Source organism: Lipotes vexillifer, unplaced genomic scaffold (assembly GCF_000442215.2).
Source record: "Lipotes vexillifer unplaced genomic scaffold, Lipotes_vexillifer_v1.1 scaffold533, whole genome shotgun sequence".
Lineage (NCBI taxonomy): Eukaryota > Metazoa > Chordata > Mammalia > Artiodactyla > Lipotidae > Lipotes > Lipotes vexillifer.
The window spans coordinates 647,115-665,854 of NW_006773553.1; the positions used below are offsets into that span (position 1 = coordinate 647,115).

Here is an 18,740-nt window from a genome sequence, read left to right on the forward strand (position 1 = left end):
CCCCCCCCCGCCACCCCCAGTCCTTCAATCCGCTGCCCACTCACTCTCCACTTGGCCTCCTGGGTTTTCTGCCTCAGGTTACCCTTCCCCCTCAGGCCTGGCCGGCGGGAGAAGCTCCCCAGGGCCCGGGCACTGAGCCACGGCTGGGTGAGGGCGGCTCCAGATGCCGCATTCACAGGCCACCTTAGCGTTTCCTTTTCTTGATCCTTCTGCCTCACTCCTGAATCTGCTGGATTTCTGTGCAGCTGTGACAAAGCTCTCTTTGCATCTCTTGGTGCTGGAGGCCACAGTTGGGAAGCGGTTCCCGGTGTCAACATCCATACGCTTCCTAAACCTCGTGATTCGCCCCACGCCTCCCTCCTCCTGCCCTGATGGTTAGAAACCTGAAGTTTTCATTGTACAGAAAGCAGAGAAGCTCCGTGTGTGTGGCTGGCGCTGTGACGCCGAGAACTCTGCCGCCCTAACCCTCACGGCTTCGGCGCCTTCGCCGGTTCTGAGAGCCTCTTGCTTGCGGTTTTCGGTCCGGTCGTTTAAATGCTTCTTGAGTGACTCTCTTGTGTTGGAGGTTGCGCCCGGGGGGCGACCCTGGTGCCCACGGAGCGCTCCTTGGCCTAGGGCGGCCTCACACCTTGGTCAAGTTCTGGCCTCCTTGCTAGTGACCTGCACCTCTTTGAACAAGAAGGCAAAAAGGGACCCTAAATGGAGGACTCTTCTCTCTAGTCCTTCCGTCCTGTGTTGTCTGTTCGATTGTTTGTTCATTCCTTCATTTATTGCACGAACAGAATTCTTGGTTGTTCCCGAGTCTCTACCACCAGGAGCAGAGACCAGAGCTCTTTCCGGGTACTTTGAGGAGGCTGCGTGCGGTGGGTCGGGGCCCGGCTGGGGTTCGTTAGCCTTGGGATGTCGCAGGTGTGTGGCTCTGGCCTCACAGAGGGCAGGAAGGACGCGCTCAGGCAACACATGGCTTGGGAGAGGCGCCTCCCCTCCGTGTTGGGGCCGCAGCCCATGGGGACAGCGTCCTCCTGATGAGCAGTGTACTCCAGGGTCAGCCGCCTCACAGCCGGGGTGCTTGCCTCACCCAGTTTGTTCCGTGTGGGCTTTTATACTTTGAGGAAAAGATGGATTTTTTTAGCGCAGCAAGGCCATGTCCAGGGAAAGTTACTGGAAAGGGGTACAGATGTCAGAAGTGTGCGTTTGAGCTGCACACCGCGGCCCCCCCCCCAGGTCTGGTGGGGAGTTGCAGGGGCTTCCTCTCCTGCGGGTAGTGGCGGGTCCGGCTTGCTGTGTCACCCTAACGGCTTATGCAGTCCGAGGCCTGGGCCAGCTCTCAGTTCAGTGGCGTTGCTGAAAAGGTCCGTTCTGAAGAAACCGTGTGCAAGCATGTGGTCTTGACTTGGAAGCTCCCAGGGCCGCCTCCCGGGACAGGGAGGCTGCTGCTTCCGCAGGCTCCCTTCTCTTTGGCCGCCCTTCGAACACAGGTGCTCCCTGGAGCCCCCAGGCCCAGCCCTCCCCGCGCTGGGGGTCTTCCCACCCTGTTTTGAGGGCTTGGGCGGGACCAGAGGCCACTCGGCTCGGGCCAGGGTCGCAGGCTCTTGTCCTTGGAGCCCGGAGACCTCTGCCTCGGACGGCCACAACCGGTGCCCTACAGCACCCTGCCCGGGGACCTCCGCTGTGGGGCAGGTGGGGGGAGGCGCATCCGGCTGCTGGGCAGGCAGAGGTGCCCTCGAGTGTCCTGCTTCCTGCTCACCTCTGCTCCGGGTGGGCCACCAAGTCCTCTCAAGTCCTGTTCAGTGAGCCCCTGCCTGGTGCCGGCTCGTGGGTGCCACCTGGGCCATCGAGCTCACTGGCCCACAGGTGGTCCCAGGGCCATCACTCTGATCCGTCTGTCACGCCAGCCACCCAGAGTGGTTTTTTAAAACACAGACCTGACCGTGTTACTTACTTGCTTATTAAAAACCCATGAGCCTTTTCGAGGGAAGCGGTTGTTGGTCTCGCTTGTTCCGTCACCACCGGCCCAGTGCCTGCGTGCCGTGGGGTCTGCCTCCCACGTGGCCTTGTGTGCATGTGGCCGTGCCCGGCGCAGCCTGAAGGGGCTCGCGGCCCCCCCCCAGTATCATCCTGTGGGAAACCTCTGGGCCGTTGTCTGCGGCTCCTTTTCTGCTGTCACCACTCGGTGCCACTTGGGGTTCCCTCCACAGACGTGTCAGTGAGTCAGGGCAGAGTCTCCCCCTTCGTTGTGGGAGCCACAGCCGCGTAGAAAAAGGCACGTGGTGAGAGCAGGGAGCGGGGCCCTGCCACCGGGAGCCCCGCCTGACCAGCTGTCTCCCCCTCCCCAGCTCGCTGCCACAGGGCAGAGACCGGAGCAGCCCCCCCCCGGAGACGAGGCTGCGGGAGAGGCAGGACGGGGAGCCCGGGGAGCCCGGGGAGCCAGACCCCGAGCAGAAGCGGAGCCGGGCCCGTGAGCGCAGGCGGGAGGGCCGCTCCAAGACCTTCGACTGGGCCGAGTTCCGCCCCATCCAGCAGGCCCTGGCCCAGCAGAGAGCCGGTGCCCCGGGGCCTGCCACCACACGGCCCGAGGCGGAGCCTGGCGAGCTGGAGAGGGAGCGTGCGCGGCGGCGAGAGGAACGGCGCAAGCGCTTTGGGGCGGTGGACGCGGCTGACGGGCCCAGCATCGACGACACGGCCCTGCGCATGGAGGTCGACCGGGGCCCGGGGCCGCCCGCGACTGCCGACCTCAGGACCCAGAACGTGCACGTGGAGATCGAGCAGCGGTGGCATCAGGTGGAGACCACCCCTCTCCGGGAGGAGAAGCAAGTGCCCATCGCCCCCCTGCACTTGTCCTCTGAGGATGGAAGCGACCGACTGTCCACTCCCGAGCTGACCTCTGTGCTGGAGAAGGAGGTAATGGCCGGGCGGCACAGGCGAGGCAGCTCCGTGCAGCCACCTTCCCCGGCACCCGCTGTGCCTAACTCGCCCCAGGGGCTTGCAGGCCCTCAGGCAGACAGACACGCGACAGCGCCCCCCGCCGAGTGCAGTGCAGGCCTGAGGCATGCTGGGGTGGGGGGTGGCAGGGAGGGCACCGGGCCCTTCTGGAGGCCAGAGGTGCCAGAGATGAGGCGGGTGGGCTGCAGGCCAGGTGGGGCCCCGTCTGCCCTGCTTCCGCCACGCACTAGAGGCTGGGGGCAGAAGAGGCACGTGAAGAGGGTCAGCTTTCCGTCTGGACTAGGCAGCCCTGCAACCCTCAGTGAGACCTGACGGGTGCAGGGCAGGCAGCAGGAGGCGGGGCTGATTCTAGGTATTGGGGGGTAGGTCGGGCCTGCTGGTGAGCCTGGCACGAGCCTCCTCCAGATGCATAGGTGGGTGAGCGGTCCCTGCACTTGGTAACGTGACATTTCCCTTCACGAGGAAGCACCCAGAAGTCAAATCTGCAGAAGCTGGGCTGTGGGTTTGCGAGTCTGAACAGAGGTGCCACAGCCAAGGAGGCGGAGTTACACCTGCCTCTCAGGAGCCCTCAAGGATGCGATTCACGTGCGCGCTTGCCTTGGGTGACTGACTAAATCACAGCTTGGCCACTGGCCTGCCTTCAGTTCTCGTCCTCCTCTTATTTGGTTAGATTCACGAGGCTGACGTTTATCAGTAGCATCAACACTTGGATTTTTTCCATTTTCTACGCCCGTTAATACAGTAATAGAGGCAAGATGTGGAGAAGTAACAGTTCAAACTCACGTTGCTCTAAACAGCCAAAACGAGCCTGCAAGTCAACAGGCCACACACTGGACCCTGAGTTTGTTTCAGACAGCAGGGTCTGAAAACCAAGGTCCGCATGCTGGTCAGCACAGTCTGCTGCACACCCAGCTCCCTGCTGGCCACGGCCCAGCAGCTGAGGGCACGTAGGTAACGTTCCCGAAAGGGGCAGATGGGTGACGGCTGGGTTCACAGCCATTGACAGCAAGAGTGTGAAGCGGCTCAATTCTTGACCTCTTCTCACAGACGGAATTTTATATGAGATCCGTTGTATCCAACTGGTCAAACAGGGTTCCCCAGAAGCCAAGGTGGAGCCTGGCGTGAGGCCTGCCCTGGGGCAGCATGGGCGTGCTTGGCCACGCTGAGGACACCCAAAGGACCCAGTGGGCAGTCTTCCCTCTGACAGGGGCACGAAGTTGTCATTTCCTGGTGGGGTCTGCACCTGGTGGATCCTCAAGCAGGTGTGGAGCTTACGTGGCTGCCCAGGTCGATTCACAGCTTGAGCCGGAACCCTGGGTGAAGACCCGACGAGCACATCCACCCAGGTGTGGCCGCCTGCAAGGCCCTCGGCGGCGCCACTGAGCTCCATCCAGCCCAGCTGGAATCGGGCACACCACCGAGCGCCTGTGCTGTGCTGTGCTCCTGTTACCGCCATTTTGCTTAAAAACGTGTGTCTTTTTGCCAACAGTTGGAGCAGAGCCAGAAGGAGGCCTCAGACCTTCTAGAGCAGAACCGGCTGCTGCAGGACCAGCTGAGGGTGGCTCTGGGCCGGGAGCAGAGCGCCCGGGAGGGCTATGTGCTGCAGGTAGGGCTGCGGGGCCTCCACGGCCCTCCAGGCGCCCTCGGGCTTCAGTGTGCAGGACCCAGGCAGGCTAGGAACGTGCAAAACCGAGTGCCAGGCGTCTGGACTCCTGTGCCACTGGCTCCCTGGGCAGTGGGCTGCCTGGGTCTCCTCCTTGTGCAACAAGTTGGAGGATCTGCCTGAGCCCTCTACGTCGAAGGGTTTTTTAGATGTTTTCAATAGTAGTCTTTCTCTTTGGCTCCGAAAGAGTCCAATATATATTTATTATCAATATCACATGTTTGCATGTTGTTTCTAACTTTTTTCACAATGGCAGCATCAGTCGCATTTTACAAATTTAAGAACTTGAGTAACAGCCACATGCCTCCTTTTATGGCCAAGCCCATGGCAGAGCTAGGACTGGTTTCCTGCCCCTGACCGTGTCTGTACCACACCTACAGGGCAGCCTGGGGCTGTTAACCACTAGCCTAGTGGCCCATTTCTTACTTTCTGCCTAGGCTGAAGTTTGAGGGGGAAACATGGCCGCCCAGCCCTGAGCCAAGCTGCCCAGTGGTGTGGAGAGGAGGGAGGGCAGCAGCCTGAGTCCTGAGCTGAGAGTCCAAACCTAGCGTCTTCCTGCAGAGGCCTCTGTGCCAGAGTGCCGCCCCCCATCCCCCGCATGCAGCAGCGGGCATGCCGCAGGCATCTTGCCAGGCAGGAGGTCACCTGGATGGAGCAGGCCGATGTGAGCCAACTCTTCTGCCGCGTTTCAGGCCCTGCTCTAGTTCTGGGGTATAAAACAACACTCTCCTGCCCCCTCAGCCAGTGTGCAGTGGGGAGAGGTGACTGACAGATGAGTGCCGGGGGGGGGGGGGGAAAGCAAGACAGGGCGATGGGGCGGAGAACTCGAGCTCTTGGCCAAGACTGAAGGCACAGCATTCAAGTCAGGGTCCTGCACTGACCAGAACCCGCGGTGCCCCCTCCCCTGCAGCATCAGCCTCCTTGCCTGTGTAGACCTAGACTTCGTCCCCGAGGGCTCTTCAGACTCTCAAGGACCCAGAATCTCTGTGATAAGTTTCTGCATCAGCATTTCCAGACTGCAGCACACTGGCTTCCTTGGTCCGAGTGGATCTTCTGGGCGGGGTCTGCCCTCCTACCTCTCTCCATGCCCTTTTTGTGGCACGTTTCTTCTGCCTTCCTTTCCCCCCCAGCTTTGGCCATGGCCCTGGGCACCCCCTGTCCCCTGGACCCTCCTCCTGAGCCCTTCAACCATAGTTGTCGCCATGCCCAGTTCAGACTCTGAGGTACCGGAACCTGGTGATGGGGGGGCACCCCTCTTTCCTGCGTGTCTCACTCCGGGGCCTTCTGAGTCATTTGTGCAGACCCCGCAGGTTTGGGAAGCATCTTTTTAAACCCTGGTTGGGCCGCCATCCTACACGCACTCATTTCACACCAGGTGGTAAAAATCCTGGCGGCAGAGTTTGAACATTACTACCCTGTCCTGTGTCTGACCTGGACGATTGCATGAGCCCGCACTGAAGCCCGTCCGTCAGCTGACACGCTAACACCTCCCCGCCAGGTCAAAGGACGGTTTACTTTTAACCTCCCTATGTGCTTTGACAGTTCTTATAATCAAAAGTCTGAATGAGCAAGGGGCTTTGGGGTTAAGGGTGAGAAGGATCTGCAGCTGGGGGTGGGCTCCGCACCGATGGCCGGGAGGAGCTGGCAGGGTGTGGACGTGGAGTGTCTAACTTAACCGTAACTGAGTGTCACATCTGTGGCTTCCCCACCAGCACACCTGGAGGGAGCCACAGGCAGGCCAGTTCTTAGGCTGAGCTGTTCTCACTCCTTTCACGTTCTTCTTTTTTCCTACGTTAATTAGTTCTGTCTATTCTGCATGCCTTTTAGTTTGGGGAGTTTTGTTTCAATTGTGTTTTATTTTCTGCATGCTTCACTTTCTTATTTTGAATGCCACAAAGGTTTGTTTGTTTTGTTAACTCTCATATTTCACTCCACGGTTTGCGTTTTCCCCTTGGTTTTGTCTTCTTGCAGGTAGAGATTAGTTCTTCCTGTTACTGTAGGGGACGGGCCCCACCTCTCACAGGAAAATGTTTCGATGTCACCTCGCTGACACGGTGCCTCCCTTCCTTCTCCCCTGTCCCAGAAGGAAGTGGCGGCGTCACCGGTCCTGCGCTTTGGTGGGGTTTGTGGTCTGGAGCTGTGTGCCTTTTGTTTTGCAAAACAAACAAACGGATGCTTTGCTCTGCTCCTGCCCGTCCCTCTTGCTGGAGTCTCTCGTCCCTCAGTCTTCGTTTTGCTTATCAGTGTGCTCCATTATTCAGTTTTGTTTGGTTTATTTCTCCTAGAAGCTATTCGGTTAGAGCTGTTTTGAATGTTAATGTCCATGTTTTCTGTTTACCTGGAAGCAGCCACTTAACAACAACAACAAAAAAAACTGAGACGATTTGTTAGTTTTTCTTTTTTTCAAATGAAAACAAAATTGTGCAGAGGATAAAAGGCAGACCCGCCAAGGAGCCTTTCTGTGGTTGACCCTGGCCAGAGGTGTGACACTCAGAACTGGGAGGCCGAGTGTTACTAACCCGTATTTCATCGGTTTTTTTAAGACTGAAGTGGCCACCTCCCCGTCCGGCGCCTGGCAGAGGCTCCACAGAGTCAACCAGGATCTGCACGGCGAGCTGGAGGCCCAGTGCCAGCGCCAGGAGCTCATCACGCGGCAGATCCAGGCCCTGAAGCGCAGCTACGGGGAGGCCAAGGACGCGATCCGGCACCACGAGGCCGAGATCCGGAGCCTCCAGGCGCGGCTCGGCAGCGCCGCCGCCGAGCTCACCGTCAAGGCGCGGGCGCTGGCCGAGCTGACGCTGGAGAAGGACCGGGTCCGCGAGCAGCTGGAGGAGCGGCAGCACAGCGAAGCAGCGCTCAGCGCACAGCTGCGTGCCAGCGAGCGGAAGCTCCAGAGCACAGAGGCCCTGCTGCTGGGGAGGACGCAGGAGCTGCGGGACCTGGAGAGGCAGCAGGCGCTGCAGCGGGACCGGCAGAAGGAGGTGCAGAGGCTGCAGGAGCGCGTCGCCGACCTTAGCCGGCAGCTCAGCACCGGCGAGCGGGCCCAGGGGCTGATGGAGGAGAAGCTGCGGAGGAACTACGAGCTGCTGCTGGGGAGCTGCGAGCGGGAGAAGCAGGAGCTTCTGCGGAGCCTGAGGGAGGCGGAGGACAGGGCCAGCGCCTTCGAGGACCGGCTCCAGGGCCACGCGCAGCAGATGGAGGTCCTGCAGAAGGAGAAGCTGAGTGCCAAGTCCGAGGGCAGCGAGGTGGTGCACCGGCTGGAGGAGCAGCTGGAGATGAAGGAGGCCAGCATCCAGAAGCTGGCCGAGCACGTCCAGAGCCTCCGAGACGAGCGGGACCTGATCCGGCAGCGCTTCCAAGAGCTGGTGGGCCGCGTCGCCTTGTCCGACGGGGACGTGGCCGCGCTTCAGGAGAAGCTGAAGGGGAGGGAGGCTGACTACCAAAGCCTGGAGCGCTCCTACAGGAGGGTGGCCAGCCAGCTCCAGGGCGCGCACACGCGGCTCCGGGAGAAGGAGCAGGAGCTGAGGTGCATCCAGGACGCGCACGAGAAGGCGCTGGCGAGGAAAGAGCGGGATCTCCAGGATGTGCTGGTTAAGACGACTGCCTTGGGGAGCAGCTTAGAGGAAACAGAAGTGAAGCTCCAGGCAAAGGAAGAGATCGCAAGGCAGTCTGCCAAGGAGTCCTCAGAGGACGCTGAGGAGCCACGGAGCTTCTTGGAAGAAGCCGAGGAGGAGGACGGCGTCGCGCGTTCGGGCCCACAGCTCCGGGCTGCCAGCGCACCTCCGTGGGCTGCACTGGGGGAGGAGCACAGGGACAGCAGCCCCAGGAGAGAAAAGAGCCCAGTGCCCCCGAGGTCGGAAGTGTCTGACAGGGAGGGGCACCCGCAGAGCACCTCAAAACCCGACCAGGGAGCACCCGGCCTTAAGAGGCAAAGAATCCGGTTCTCCACGATCCAGTGCCAAAAGTACACCCACCCTGACGGGTCTGAGAGGACCTGGACCAGCAGCACGTCCTCTGACACCAGTCAGGACCGCTCGCCCTCGGAGGAAAGCATGTCGTCGGAGGCCACCCCCAGCTCGCTCCCAGCGACCAGCGACTCGGACACCTACCTGTCCATCATCCACTCCCTGGAGACCAAGCTCTACGTCACCGAGGAGAAGCTCAAAGATGTGACGGTGAAGCTGGAGAGCCAGCAGGGCCAGAGCCAGGAGGCCCTGCTCGCCCTGCACCAGCAGTGGGCTGGCACCGAGGCACGGCTGCGCGAGCAGCTCCGTGCCAGCCTGCTCCAGGTCGCCGCGCTGGCCTCCCAGCTGGAGCAGGAGAGACAGGCGAGGGCGGAGGTGGTTGAGAACCACGTCGAGGAGCTCGGTGACTTCCGGGTGAAGAACAGCCAGGCCCTGGCTTGCCTGGAAAGCTGCCGGGAACAGCTGCGGTCTCTGCCGGGTGACGCAGGGGCGGGGCTCCTGGCCGGCGTGGAGAGCTTGCTGGTCGGCGCCATCCAGGCCCTGTGTCACCAGCCGGCTCCCACAGGGGAGGCGGGTTTCTTGGAGGAAGGGACAGCGACCTCACGGCAGCCACCACACCTGCCGGAGCTGAGCGACCAGGAGCAGCTCCAGCTCCTTTCTGATCAGATAGCTCTGGAAGCCACGCTGATAGACCAGATAGCAGACTCACTGAAAAACACCACTTCCGACATCTCGCACGTGCTCCTCGAGATCTCTCAGTCCGGAAAGGGGCCGTTGGAGTCCGAAAGTGCTGTGGCCTGTCCTGGGGCCCCAGTGGATGCCTGGGCCAAGAAAGTGCTGGTGGATGGAGAATTCTGGAGCCAGGTCGAGTCCCTGAGCCGGCACCTGGAGACACTGGGCGGAGAGGCAGCCAGTGCCTCGGGAGGTGGGCGGCCGAGCGCCCTGCCAGCCCCGGTCCCTGCCCTGGCCGACGCCACGTGGGTCAGGGCGGAGCTCAGCCTTGCCGTGCGTTCGGTGAGGGGGTCCTTCCACCGCAGGCTGCAGAGCATCCAGGAGACCCTCCAGGGGACACAGGCAGCCCTGCAGCAGCACAAGCGCATGCTGGGGGAGATCCTAGGGGCCTACCAGACACCCGACTTCGAGAGAGTGATGCTGCAGGTCTCGGAAACCCTCCAGCTTCCAGCAGGTGCCGGAGATGGTGTCCAGGTGTCCTGGACTGGGAGCCTGCCGGAAGTACCAAGTCATCAGGACCCAGCTGGCTCGCAGCCTCTCTGTCCCTTGTCCAGCCGGAGCTCTGGGGCCTTGGTTGCTATTCAGGAAGAGCTCGCCCTGCAGCTTAAAGATAAGGCCAGTCTCTTGGGAGAGATCTCTGCCACTTTGACCTCACTTCTGTCTGTGGAGGCGGTGCGAGACTGCCAGAAGCTTCTCCAGGCGTCCCGGCATCTCTCCCGTAGCGCTCGTCTGGGAGGCCTCGGCCAGTATTCTTCCTTATTAGTCCAAGATGCGATTATTCAGGCTCAGGTGTGTTACACAGCCTGCAGGATCCGGCTGGAGTATGAAAAGGAGCTCCGGGGCTACAGGGAGTCCTGGCCGGGCGGGGGGTCCTCCTGTCAGGAGCACGAGCACGCTGTGGGGGCCCTGAGGGAGGAGTACGAGGGGCTTCTCCGCAAGCAGAAGAGCGAGTACCTGGAGCTGATCGCCATCGTTGAACGGGAGAACGCGGAGCTCAAGACCAAGGTCGCCCAGCTGGGCCAGCAGCAGAGGCGTCTGGAAGAGGGGCAGAGTGAGTGCAGTGAGAGCCTGGCTGCCCCACGAGGGTGGTTTGAGGAGTGGAAGGTCAGCTACACAGGGGAGCGGCTGAGCCGGGCGGAGGGTGCACCGCAGGCTGTGCGTGGCAGGGTCCTGAGCCAGCTGGATGCCTTGGCCGGGGACAGGCAGGACCTGGAGAGGCAGCCTGTGGACCAGGTGCAGACCCTGGAGGACAAGTTCCAGCTCAAGATCAGGGAGCTGCAGGCCATCCATGAGGAGGAGCTGCGGGCCCTGCAGGAGCATTACTCTCAGACGCTGCGGTGCCTGCAGGAGACCCTGCACCACTACCAGGGGCGGCCCCCTGCCGCCCCACCAGCCCACGGACCCCCGTCCTCCAGCCGGCCAGCTGAGGGGGAGGCCGACTCCATGATGGGGCTGAAGGGGCGCATCCAGGAGTTGGAGGCCCAGGTGGACGTCCTGCGGGAAGCACTGGAGCACAAGGACCTGGCGGGTGGCGCGGCCTCACTGCGGGAAGAGCGCCAGAGGGACTTTGAGAGCCTCAAGGTTTCGAAGCAGAGCGGTCGGGGGGGGCGTCCAGCGCAGGCGGAGCTGGGACACGGCTCTTGGCTCCAAGTCACCGAACAGCAGAAGGAGCTGATGGGCTGTTCCCCACTTGACCTCCCGCTGGCTGCGGTGGGGTCCCAGCGGGGCCTGGCGAGGCAGGGTGGTGGGGAAGCTCCCCCACTGCCCCCACCTCCGGGCTGTGCAGACCTGGACCTGGGGAGGGTCCTCTCCTTCCTGCTGTCCTAGGAGAGCAGAGTTGGGCTTCCCGAAGGCTAGAATGTTTGCAGTGGGGTGTTGAGGGCCACTCCCCTCCCCAGTTCTGTGGGGACAGACGTCTGGTGGGAACCCTGCATGGGAACGGCTGCTCTTACAGGGAGCACAGCCTTATTTGCTCCAGGGGTTTTGAGAAGTGACCTTCACCCCAACCCCGTTTCACACCCACCTTGGTAGACAGGATTCCCAGGCCCTGGCCCATCAAGGTGACGCTTCGGGCCCTGGGGCGTTGGGCCGTGTGGAGCCATCGGGGCAGCCTGGGCTCTGGGCCTCGTCCTCTCGGGCTTCTCGCCACCCCTTGAGCTGCATCCAGTAGACGCCAGGCTCTTCCCGTGCCCTCCGTCCCCAGCCCCGTCCTCCAGCTGTGAGCCGGCACTGCGTCCAGTACTGAGGGCAGCCCGGCGCTGCTGCGACAAGCAGGCGGGCCGTTAGTGCCTGCCAGGCCGTTTCCACTGCTCTCTTCCCAAGTCAGTCCAAACCTTTTGAAGCCCATTTCTGGATCCCAAGGAAGCTTCAAGGGCTGTTGGAAAGTGCCACACAGTCCCCGTGCGGCCGGCGCATACCAGTGCCGCGTTGAAAGTAATTTCCCGGCCGCTTCCCACAGCACCCAGCGCGTCTGCGCAGCAGGAAACTCAGACAAGGCCCAGACTGGCTTTCACGCCCGTCGGCACGAACCCGGGAGGGAGGAAAGCCCTGGGCTGACACTGGGGGCAGGCTCTGCCCCGGCGGTGATGCAGGCTGGGGCTTGGATGCTGCCTGCTGTGGGCGGCGTCCTCTGTCCTGTGCCTATTCTTGTTGGGCCCTGTGAGACACGCAGAAATTACAACCAAACCGCTCTCTTGGGGCCCGGCTGACAGCTGTTACTTGTGCAGATTTCTGCCCAGGTCAGGGAGGCTGGGGTCTTGGCCTGAGGGCCCCTCTGCTGATAGCTGAAGGCTGGTGCTTTTTCTCACGACTCGACTCTGCACCGTGGTTGCCGAGGGAACTTTGATCCCAGGGATTACTTACTGGCTTAAAAATTAGATTAATTGTTTCTTAAACACATATACTCTCCAAGGAAGCAGCCAGTCTTTAAAGGCACCTTAGTGTTTCTGTGGGAAGAATTTTGACCCTTATCTTTATTCTAAAGCCCTCAAATCAAACTAAGACCTCGCAGCTATGTGTTAACCGAGAGTCCACGTTGAACCACAGCGTGCGAGGGGGCAGCGCTAGGACCCTCCAGTGTCCCGGGGTGTGAGGGCAGTGAGAGGAGACGGCAGCTTCCAGGTGGAGCCCCTGCAAGAAGAAACGCCCAGTGAGTGGCGCACAGCACTTAAGACCACTTACTTCCCCAGTGAAGCAAATCTGTCGCAGGGAAGTCCAGACTCTGACCATGAGTTTGAAAAGTACTGACTGGAGGGTCTCAGATGGGCCTCTCAGTCACCGTGGGGGCTGAGACAGAGGTGCCCGCACACGGAGGCTGGATTTCTTGGTACCCTTTCTTGATCCATGTGCAAGTACAGGATTGGGAGGAGGATCCCACCCATACTTGGATTTGGAATTAACGTGGCCACATTCTTCCAGTTTTTAAGGATCAGTGAAAGGCGCGATCCCTACTTGGAAACAGATCTTGCAAGGGACTTAGACAAGAAATGTGCCTCCACGCACAGAACGGCTGCACAGACCACCCCTCATACCCACCCCCCATCAGTGAGACCAACTGATAAGCCAGGCCTGGGTTACTACACAGTGAGGGGGTGTGGGGTGGTCTGGTGAGCCCTTCTTATTAGGTCATGCATGCCTGTGTCCTTCCCCACACCCATGTCTAGGTCAAACACCAAGCCAGGCTGCAGCGAGGCACAGACAGGTTTGGAGAGTAGCTCTTCCGTCGTGGGTCTCGGTACAGTTAGCAGAGGCACTCGTTAATTAGTGCCCCCTCTTTGTACTCCTTCCAAAGGAAAAGGAAAAGTACACCCTAGCCTAATTTCCTCAGTGGACGCCTGAGAGGTTCAGTGACCCGGTGGGGGCGGCCAGCTGGGCAGTGGCATGGCTGGGCCCCCTGGCTCCGTGCACTGGGCTACCCGCTACCCGTCACGCACAGGATGGCCTTGGCTCCCTGCGGCTGACAAAGACCTTACTGTTGATGACTGTGCTCGATGCCCATGAAACGCAGATCAGACGCGGCCAGCCTCTGCCCGTTCCCTCTGTCCTTCCCCCTCCTGTCGGTCCATAAAGGTCCAGGATTGGCTATTTTAAATTCTACTGCGGCCCTTTCCTGCCCACGATACCAGCTCTTTCTGCAGAGAAATGGGGTGCACAACCACAGAAATCAGGCTCGCTCTCTCTTTTCTAAATGCTCTGGGGGCAGGGAGCACGCAGGAGCAGAGTGCGTCTCCGGACAGCTGGTGCGGGGCTCAGCCCAAGAGAGCACTTTCTCTGTGCCGGGAGCCTGGAGGGCAGGGCTGAGGGCTGGCCAGTAAACAGCAGAAGAAAAGTCCGCAAAGCCTCTTGTGCACCTTGCAGGCCACGTGCGAGCGAGGGTTTGCAGCCATGGAAGAAACGCACCAGAAGAAGATCGAAGAGCTGCAGAGGCAGCACCAGCGGGAACTGGAGAAGCTGCGGGAGGAGAAGGACCGCCTCCTGGCCGAGGAGACGGCGGCCACCATCTCAGGTGGGGCCGCGAGCCGCGGGCGCGCGCAGCGGGGCCCTACTGCGCGGATCGCACGGCCCTCAGCAGCGACTGGCCCTCTCACCGTCTGTCGGCTGAGATTGAAGCCCCGTCACCCACGAGAACTCCTGGGCAGTTCTCTTGAGGGAAAGGCTTGTTTGAGGAGCCCTTTGAGAGCTCGAGCGCCCCGCGCCAGCGCTCCCGCTTTCTGTGGCCGCCGGCGCACCCGGTGCTCACGAGGGGCTGCCCTGGTCTCATCGGCCCGTCTGCTGGCACTTCTCCGGCAGCGGACACCTCTGCCCGCGGCCCTTGGTGCCTCAGAGCCCAGAGCGTCCGGACTGAGCCCTGGGCCTTTGGCCTGTGTCCCCTCCGTTCATGTAACTATCCTGCGGTGGTTTTGATTTTGGCACTAAGAAAACAGGCCCAGCCTGAAAGCCTGCTTGTCCTACAAACTCGTACTTGCATTTAACATTGACATTTACTGACTCAGTTTGGTTTTCTGTTAACATCAAGAAAACAACACACCTGCATCCCTTTCGTGAGGGAATTCCCCGGGGATCCTCCTGGCCCAACTGCCAGCGGGCTGCCATTAGCAGTGGGGGGATGTCCCGCCTGCCTGTCGGTCTCGCCTCCCAAGCCCGTGGGTGCTGAGGGCCACATCCTGTCCACAGCCATCGAAGCCATGAAGAATGCCCACCGCGAGGAGATGGAACGGGAGCTGGAGAAGAGCCAGCGGTCCCAGATCAGCAGCGTCAACGCGGACATCGATGCCCTGCAGCGGCAGTACCTGTGAGTCAGCGGAGGTGGCCTTTGCGGGCCGGGCCGGAACCTTCCCTGTAAGAGCCACAGAGACTCGGGTCCCCAGGGTGGTGCAGGTGGAGGCCCGTGGGCGCTGAGGCTGCTCAGAGCCTCCTTCCTGAGGGGCCCAGCACCACCCTGGGGGTCAGCGAGCCACTGCTCTCATGGCCCAACTGGGCTCCTGTTACTGAGTCAGACAGCCACCAGTTACTAAAAGGTAAAGACGACGACGTGGCAGAGGAGATTTTATAAATACTGTCGGATCTTCAGGGCCGACCTCAGAGGCTACCCCAGATCCCTTCTGTCCGTCAGCTGCTGCTGCTTCAGGAGTTCGGGAGTTCGTGGGGAGGGGACGCGGTGTAGCGCGTGACACAGATGCTCTGTGGCTGTGCGTGGCAGAAGTGGCCCCGACCCCTACGTTTTTCAGAAGCGCGTGTGCCAGTTCTATTTGCAGAGGCAAGGGAATGGGGGGCGCTCACCAGCACGGCCACTCTTTACTTTTGCCCTCAGTGGAACTCGCACCACTCGGAGCGCCTCGACTGGCTGCTGCAGGGGCCGTGCAGAGCCAGCCTTCATGGGGCTCCGCAACGCAGAGAGTCAGGGTCTCCCCTCTCCCGGGCTCCCGTGCAGTGCGCTCAGGGCGCAGGTGGGTGGGCAGGCGGCCGGGAGCAGCTCACCTCTGCTGGAGTGGGTGTCGGTTCCACAGTACCAGCCCTTCTCAAGTCCAGGGTGGCCGAGAACGACGTCACGAGGCTTTGGTTTTCTGAACGTGGATCGAATTGGCACAGTGCTAGAAACGGTCCCAGGTCTGACCTCTCTCTGACACAGCGTGTTTTGGGGTGCGTGGGTGAGGCCTCCTGACCCTGGGAGAGGAGTGCCGCCCGTGGGGGCTGTTCAACTGCTGGTAACAGCACAGGGACGGAGCCGCCGAGCTGCATGGCCACTCGAGACCACAGGGTGCAGGGCTCTGCTCGCGGTCGCTCCGCTGTGTGGGTCTCGGCATCCTTGAGGCTTCGCGAAGGGGACTCTGAGCTTCTTAGAGGCCTGGGCCCCGGGGCGAGGGCAGAGGAGTGAGCAGTGCCCTCTCCCCAGGGAGGAGCTGCAGTCTGTGCAGCGCGAGCTGGAGGTCCTCTCTGAGCAGTACTCGCAGAAGTGCCTGGAGAACGCCCACCTGGCCCAGGCGCTGGAGGCCGAGCGGCAGGCCCTGCGGCAGTGCCAGCGCGAGAACCAGGAGCTCAACGCCCACAACCAGGTGCGCCGCACTGGGGCCCCAATCTGCAGGCATCTCCCGACGTCTGGCGTCACCGGGGTGTGGACAGGAGCTCCCTGCAGCTGCTGGAGTTGAGCCCCTCCTGCTCCACAGCCGGCCGCTGGCCTTGGGGTCTGGAGGCTCCGAGATGTCTGTTCCTCCTCCGTGGTTGCTGGGCGGCACGGGTCCAGGTCTCCCGTCCCCACGGCTGGGACCGTGTTTAAACACCTCCCAGTCAAGACCATACACTGCTCGCATTTGATTCTGTCAGATTATTCCCTTAAAATGTGCCTGCTCCTGGGCTTCCCTGGTGGCGCAGTGGTTGAGAGTCCGCCTGCCAATGCAGGGGACGCGGGTTCGTGCCCCGGTCCGGGAAGATCCCACATGCCGCGGAGCGGCTGGGCCCGTGAGCCGTGGCCGCTGAGCCTGCGCATCCGGAGCCTGTGCTCCGCAACGGGAGAGGCCACAGCAGTGAGAGGCCCGCGCACTGCAAAAACAAAAAAAAATGTGCCTGCTCCATAGAAAACTGGGGTACATTTAAAATACTGGCTAATGGAACAGCTCAAGGTAGGTCTAGTTTCAAAAAAGCTTCTCTGTGGGTACAAGACCCCTCGTCCTCCCCCCGCACTGAGAAGACAGCCATGTTGGCCTGGCCCAGGCTCGAGGCCTCTGTGGGCCCACGGCTGCCCATATGTGGGGGTCACTCCAGCAGGACTGGTTCTGCTTGGTCACTGCAGTGGCCTGAGACGACCACCTGCTAGCTGGAAAGAAGGTACAGAAAGAGAGTGGTGAGGGTGGCAGGAGGTCCTGATCCTGCAGAAACTCAGGAGCACAAATCCTGGAACTGATTAACACTAGTCACGGTGACAGAAAGGGGCTGAGGAGCATGGATCCTGCAGCTGCAGTTCCACAAAAGCATCAGGCCGTGTAAATGGCTTTGGCAAGGGTGTCCACACTGACTCTGAGATGCCACCGTGCACAGGCACCGCTGCAGGCCTCCCATGCTGCATGCTACCCTGGCCGCGCCCTGTGTTCGTGGCCAAACAGCTCCGTAGAGCACCCTGTTTGGTTGTGTTGCTGTCCCCCAGGAGCTGAACAACCGCCTGGCTGCTGAAATCTCACGGCTACGGACGCTGCTGACCGGGGACGCCGGTGGCGAGGCTGCTGGTTCACCTCTCACGCAGGGCAAGGACGCCTATGAGTTAGAGGTACGGCTCAGAGCCAGGTTCCTCTTTACCAGCTCACACCATACAAGCCCCTAGCTTATGGACAGCAAGAGGGGGAGAACCTGGAAAGACCCGAGTCATGCCAGGATGCAAAAGAGTTAGCTGCCAGGCAGCGTGGGACCCCTCACGAGGCCCCAGGGACCTTTAACCCATCCTCACTCACCTGCCCTCCGCCCCTCTGTTCTACCACGTCACAAACACTGACCAACTAAAATGAAACATTGAATAACTGTGTGAACAGTGCAGCTGCTTGAGATTCTTAAGGCTGTATTACTCAAGATCAGGAAGGTTCATTTTAAGTCAGAATGATTGCTTCTTATGTACAAGGTGTTCCTTTATGAAAGCACTTAGACTTTTCCCCGTTCAATTAAAATTTCCTGAAACCATCTCTTCCTAAATGATGGGAGAGGCTGACCCGAGGTCTCTGCGGGACCCCTTCCGGGGGCTCTGTGCCAGGAGCTCCCGGGCTGAGGACGAGGCTCTCGGGTCAGAAGGGGTCACGGCCGTTTCTTCCTGACAAGGACCGGGAGAAAGCTGCCCGCCCACCGGCGTGTGGAGGCGAGTCCTCCGTGTGGCTCAGTCTTTGCTTTCGAGGCCCTGGCAGTCCCTCTGCTCCCGAACGTGAGTCTCTTAATTTCTCTCTCTTTCTAGGTCTTATTGCGGGTCAAGGAATCAGAAATTCAGTACCTGAAACAGGAGATCAGCTCCCTCAAGGATGAGCTACAGACGGCGCTGCGGGTAACTCAAGTCCCCACCCGTGGACCTGGGGGATGGGCTCCGGATGGGGCGGGGCCACGCGTGTCCAGAGTCACGTGTAGCAGCTCTGAAGTCGCTCTCACTTCCACGAGAAGAATGGCGGCCTGCAGGCGGGCCCGGCAGGAACAAGGGGCCGTCCCCGCGCCCGCCACGTGCCGGGGCAGGGACCCGAGACCCAAGCACACTGTTGCCTCCTGCGGGCGCTCCTGGAGGCCAAGTCACTTAGGGGATCCAAGACACGGGGGTTTTCCAGCCTGAAGCCACACAGAGGTCCTCGGGGCTCAAAGCGGCACCAGCCTGGCTAAAGCCCGGGGCCCTGCCGTGCCTGTTCCACTCTGTGTCCAGTTTCTGCCTCTGGAAGGCGGGGGTTGGCCTGCCTTCTCTGCTGCCGGGCCCGTCCCCAGTCCCCCCCGAAGCGCTCTGGCCCCAGGAGGACGGGCCACCCAACCTGGCTGCAGCTGCTCTTTGTCCTTCCGTCCCCAAGGACAAGAAGTACGCTAGTGACAAGTACAAGGACATCTACACAGAGCTCAGCATCGTGAGGGCGAAGGCCGACTGTGACGTCAGCAGGCTGCAGGAGCAGCTGAAAGCCGCGACCGACGCGCTGGGTGAAAGGTCACCGGAACACACCCCCGTGTCCGGCTACGGTGAGTCCTCCAGCTCTGGATTCTGACTCAGTAACTCGCGCTGATTTAGTCCTGGAGCTGCTGGCGCTTGATGCAAGGAAGAGGGGTCCTTTTCTGTGTTAGACTAACTTCCTGGTAGGGCACAGTAGGCGCCCGGCTCTCGGGCCCTCCTGGTTGGGAAGCCCTTCTCCGACGCTGCACTGGTTGCCCTGAAGGACAGTCATACCTCGCGGTGTGTGTTTACAGTGACAGCGGCTGTGTTTCCCATTTTCCTGAACAGT

The 18,740-nt window shown here is 61.0% G+C and overlaps 1 protein-coding gene across 1 annotated transcript in view; it reads left to right on the forward strand.

Annotated features, from left to right (window-relative positions):
* MPRIP (myosin phosphatase Rho interacting protein) overlaps positions 1-18,740 on the forward strand; it is a 126,988-nt gene that overhangs the window by 103,557 nt on the left and 4,691 nt on the right. The window contains exons 15-22 of the mRNA XM_007448416.1: positions 2,337-2,901; positions 4,433-4,549; positions 13,660-13,807; positions 14,476-14,593; positions 15,695-15,854; positions 16,940-17,059; positions 17,729-17,815; positions 18,318-18,480. Coding sequence (XP_007448478.1) covers positions 2,337-2,901; positions 4,433-4,549; positions 13,660-13,807; positions 14,476-14,593; positions 15,695-15,854; positions 16,940-17,059; positions 17,729-17,815; positions 18,318-18,480 — 1,478 coding nt within the window. The remainder of the gene's footprint in view (positions 1-2,336; positions 2,902-4,432; positions 4,550-13,659; positions 13,808-14,475; positions 14,594-15,694; positions 15,855-16,939; positions 17,060-17,728; positions 17,816-18,317; positions 18,481-18,740) is intronic.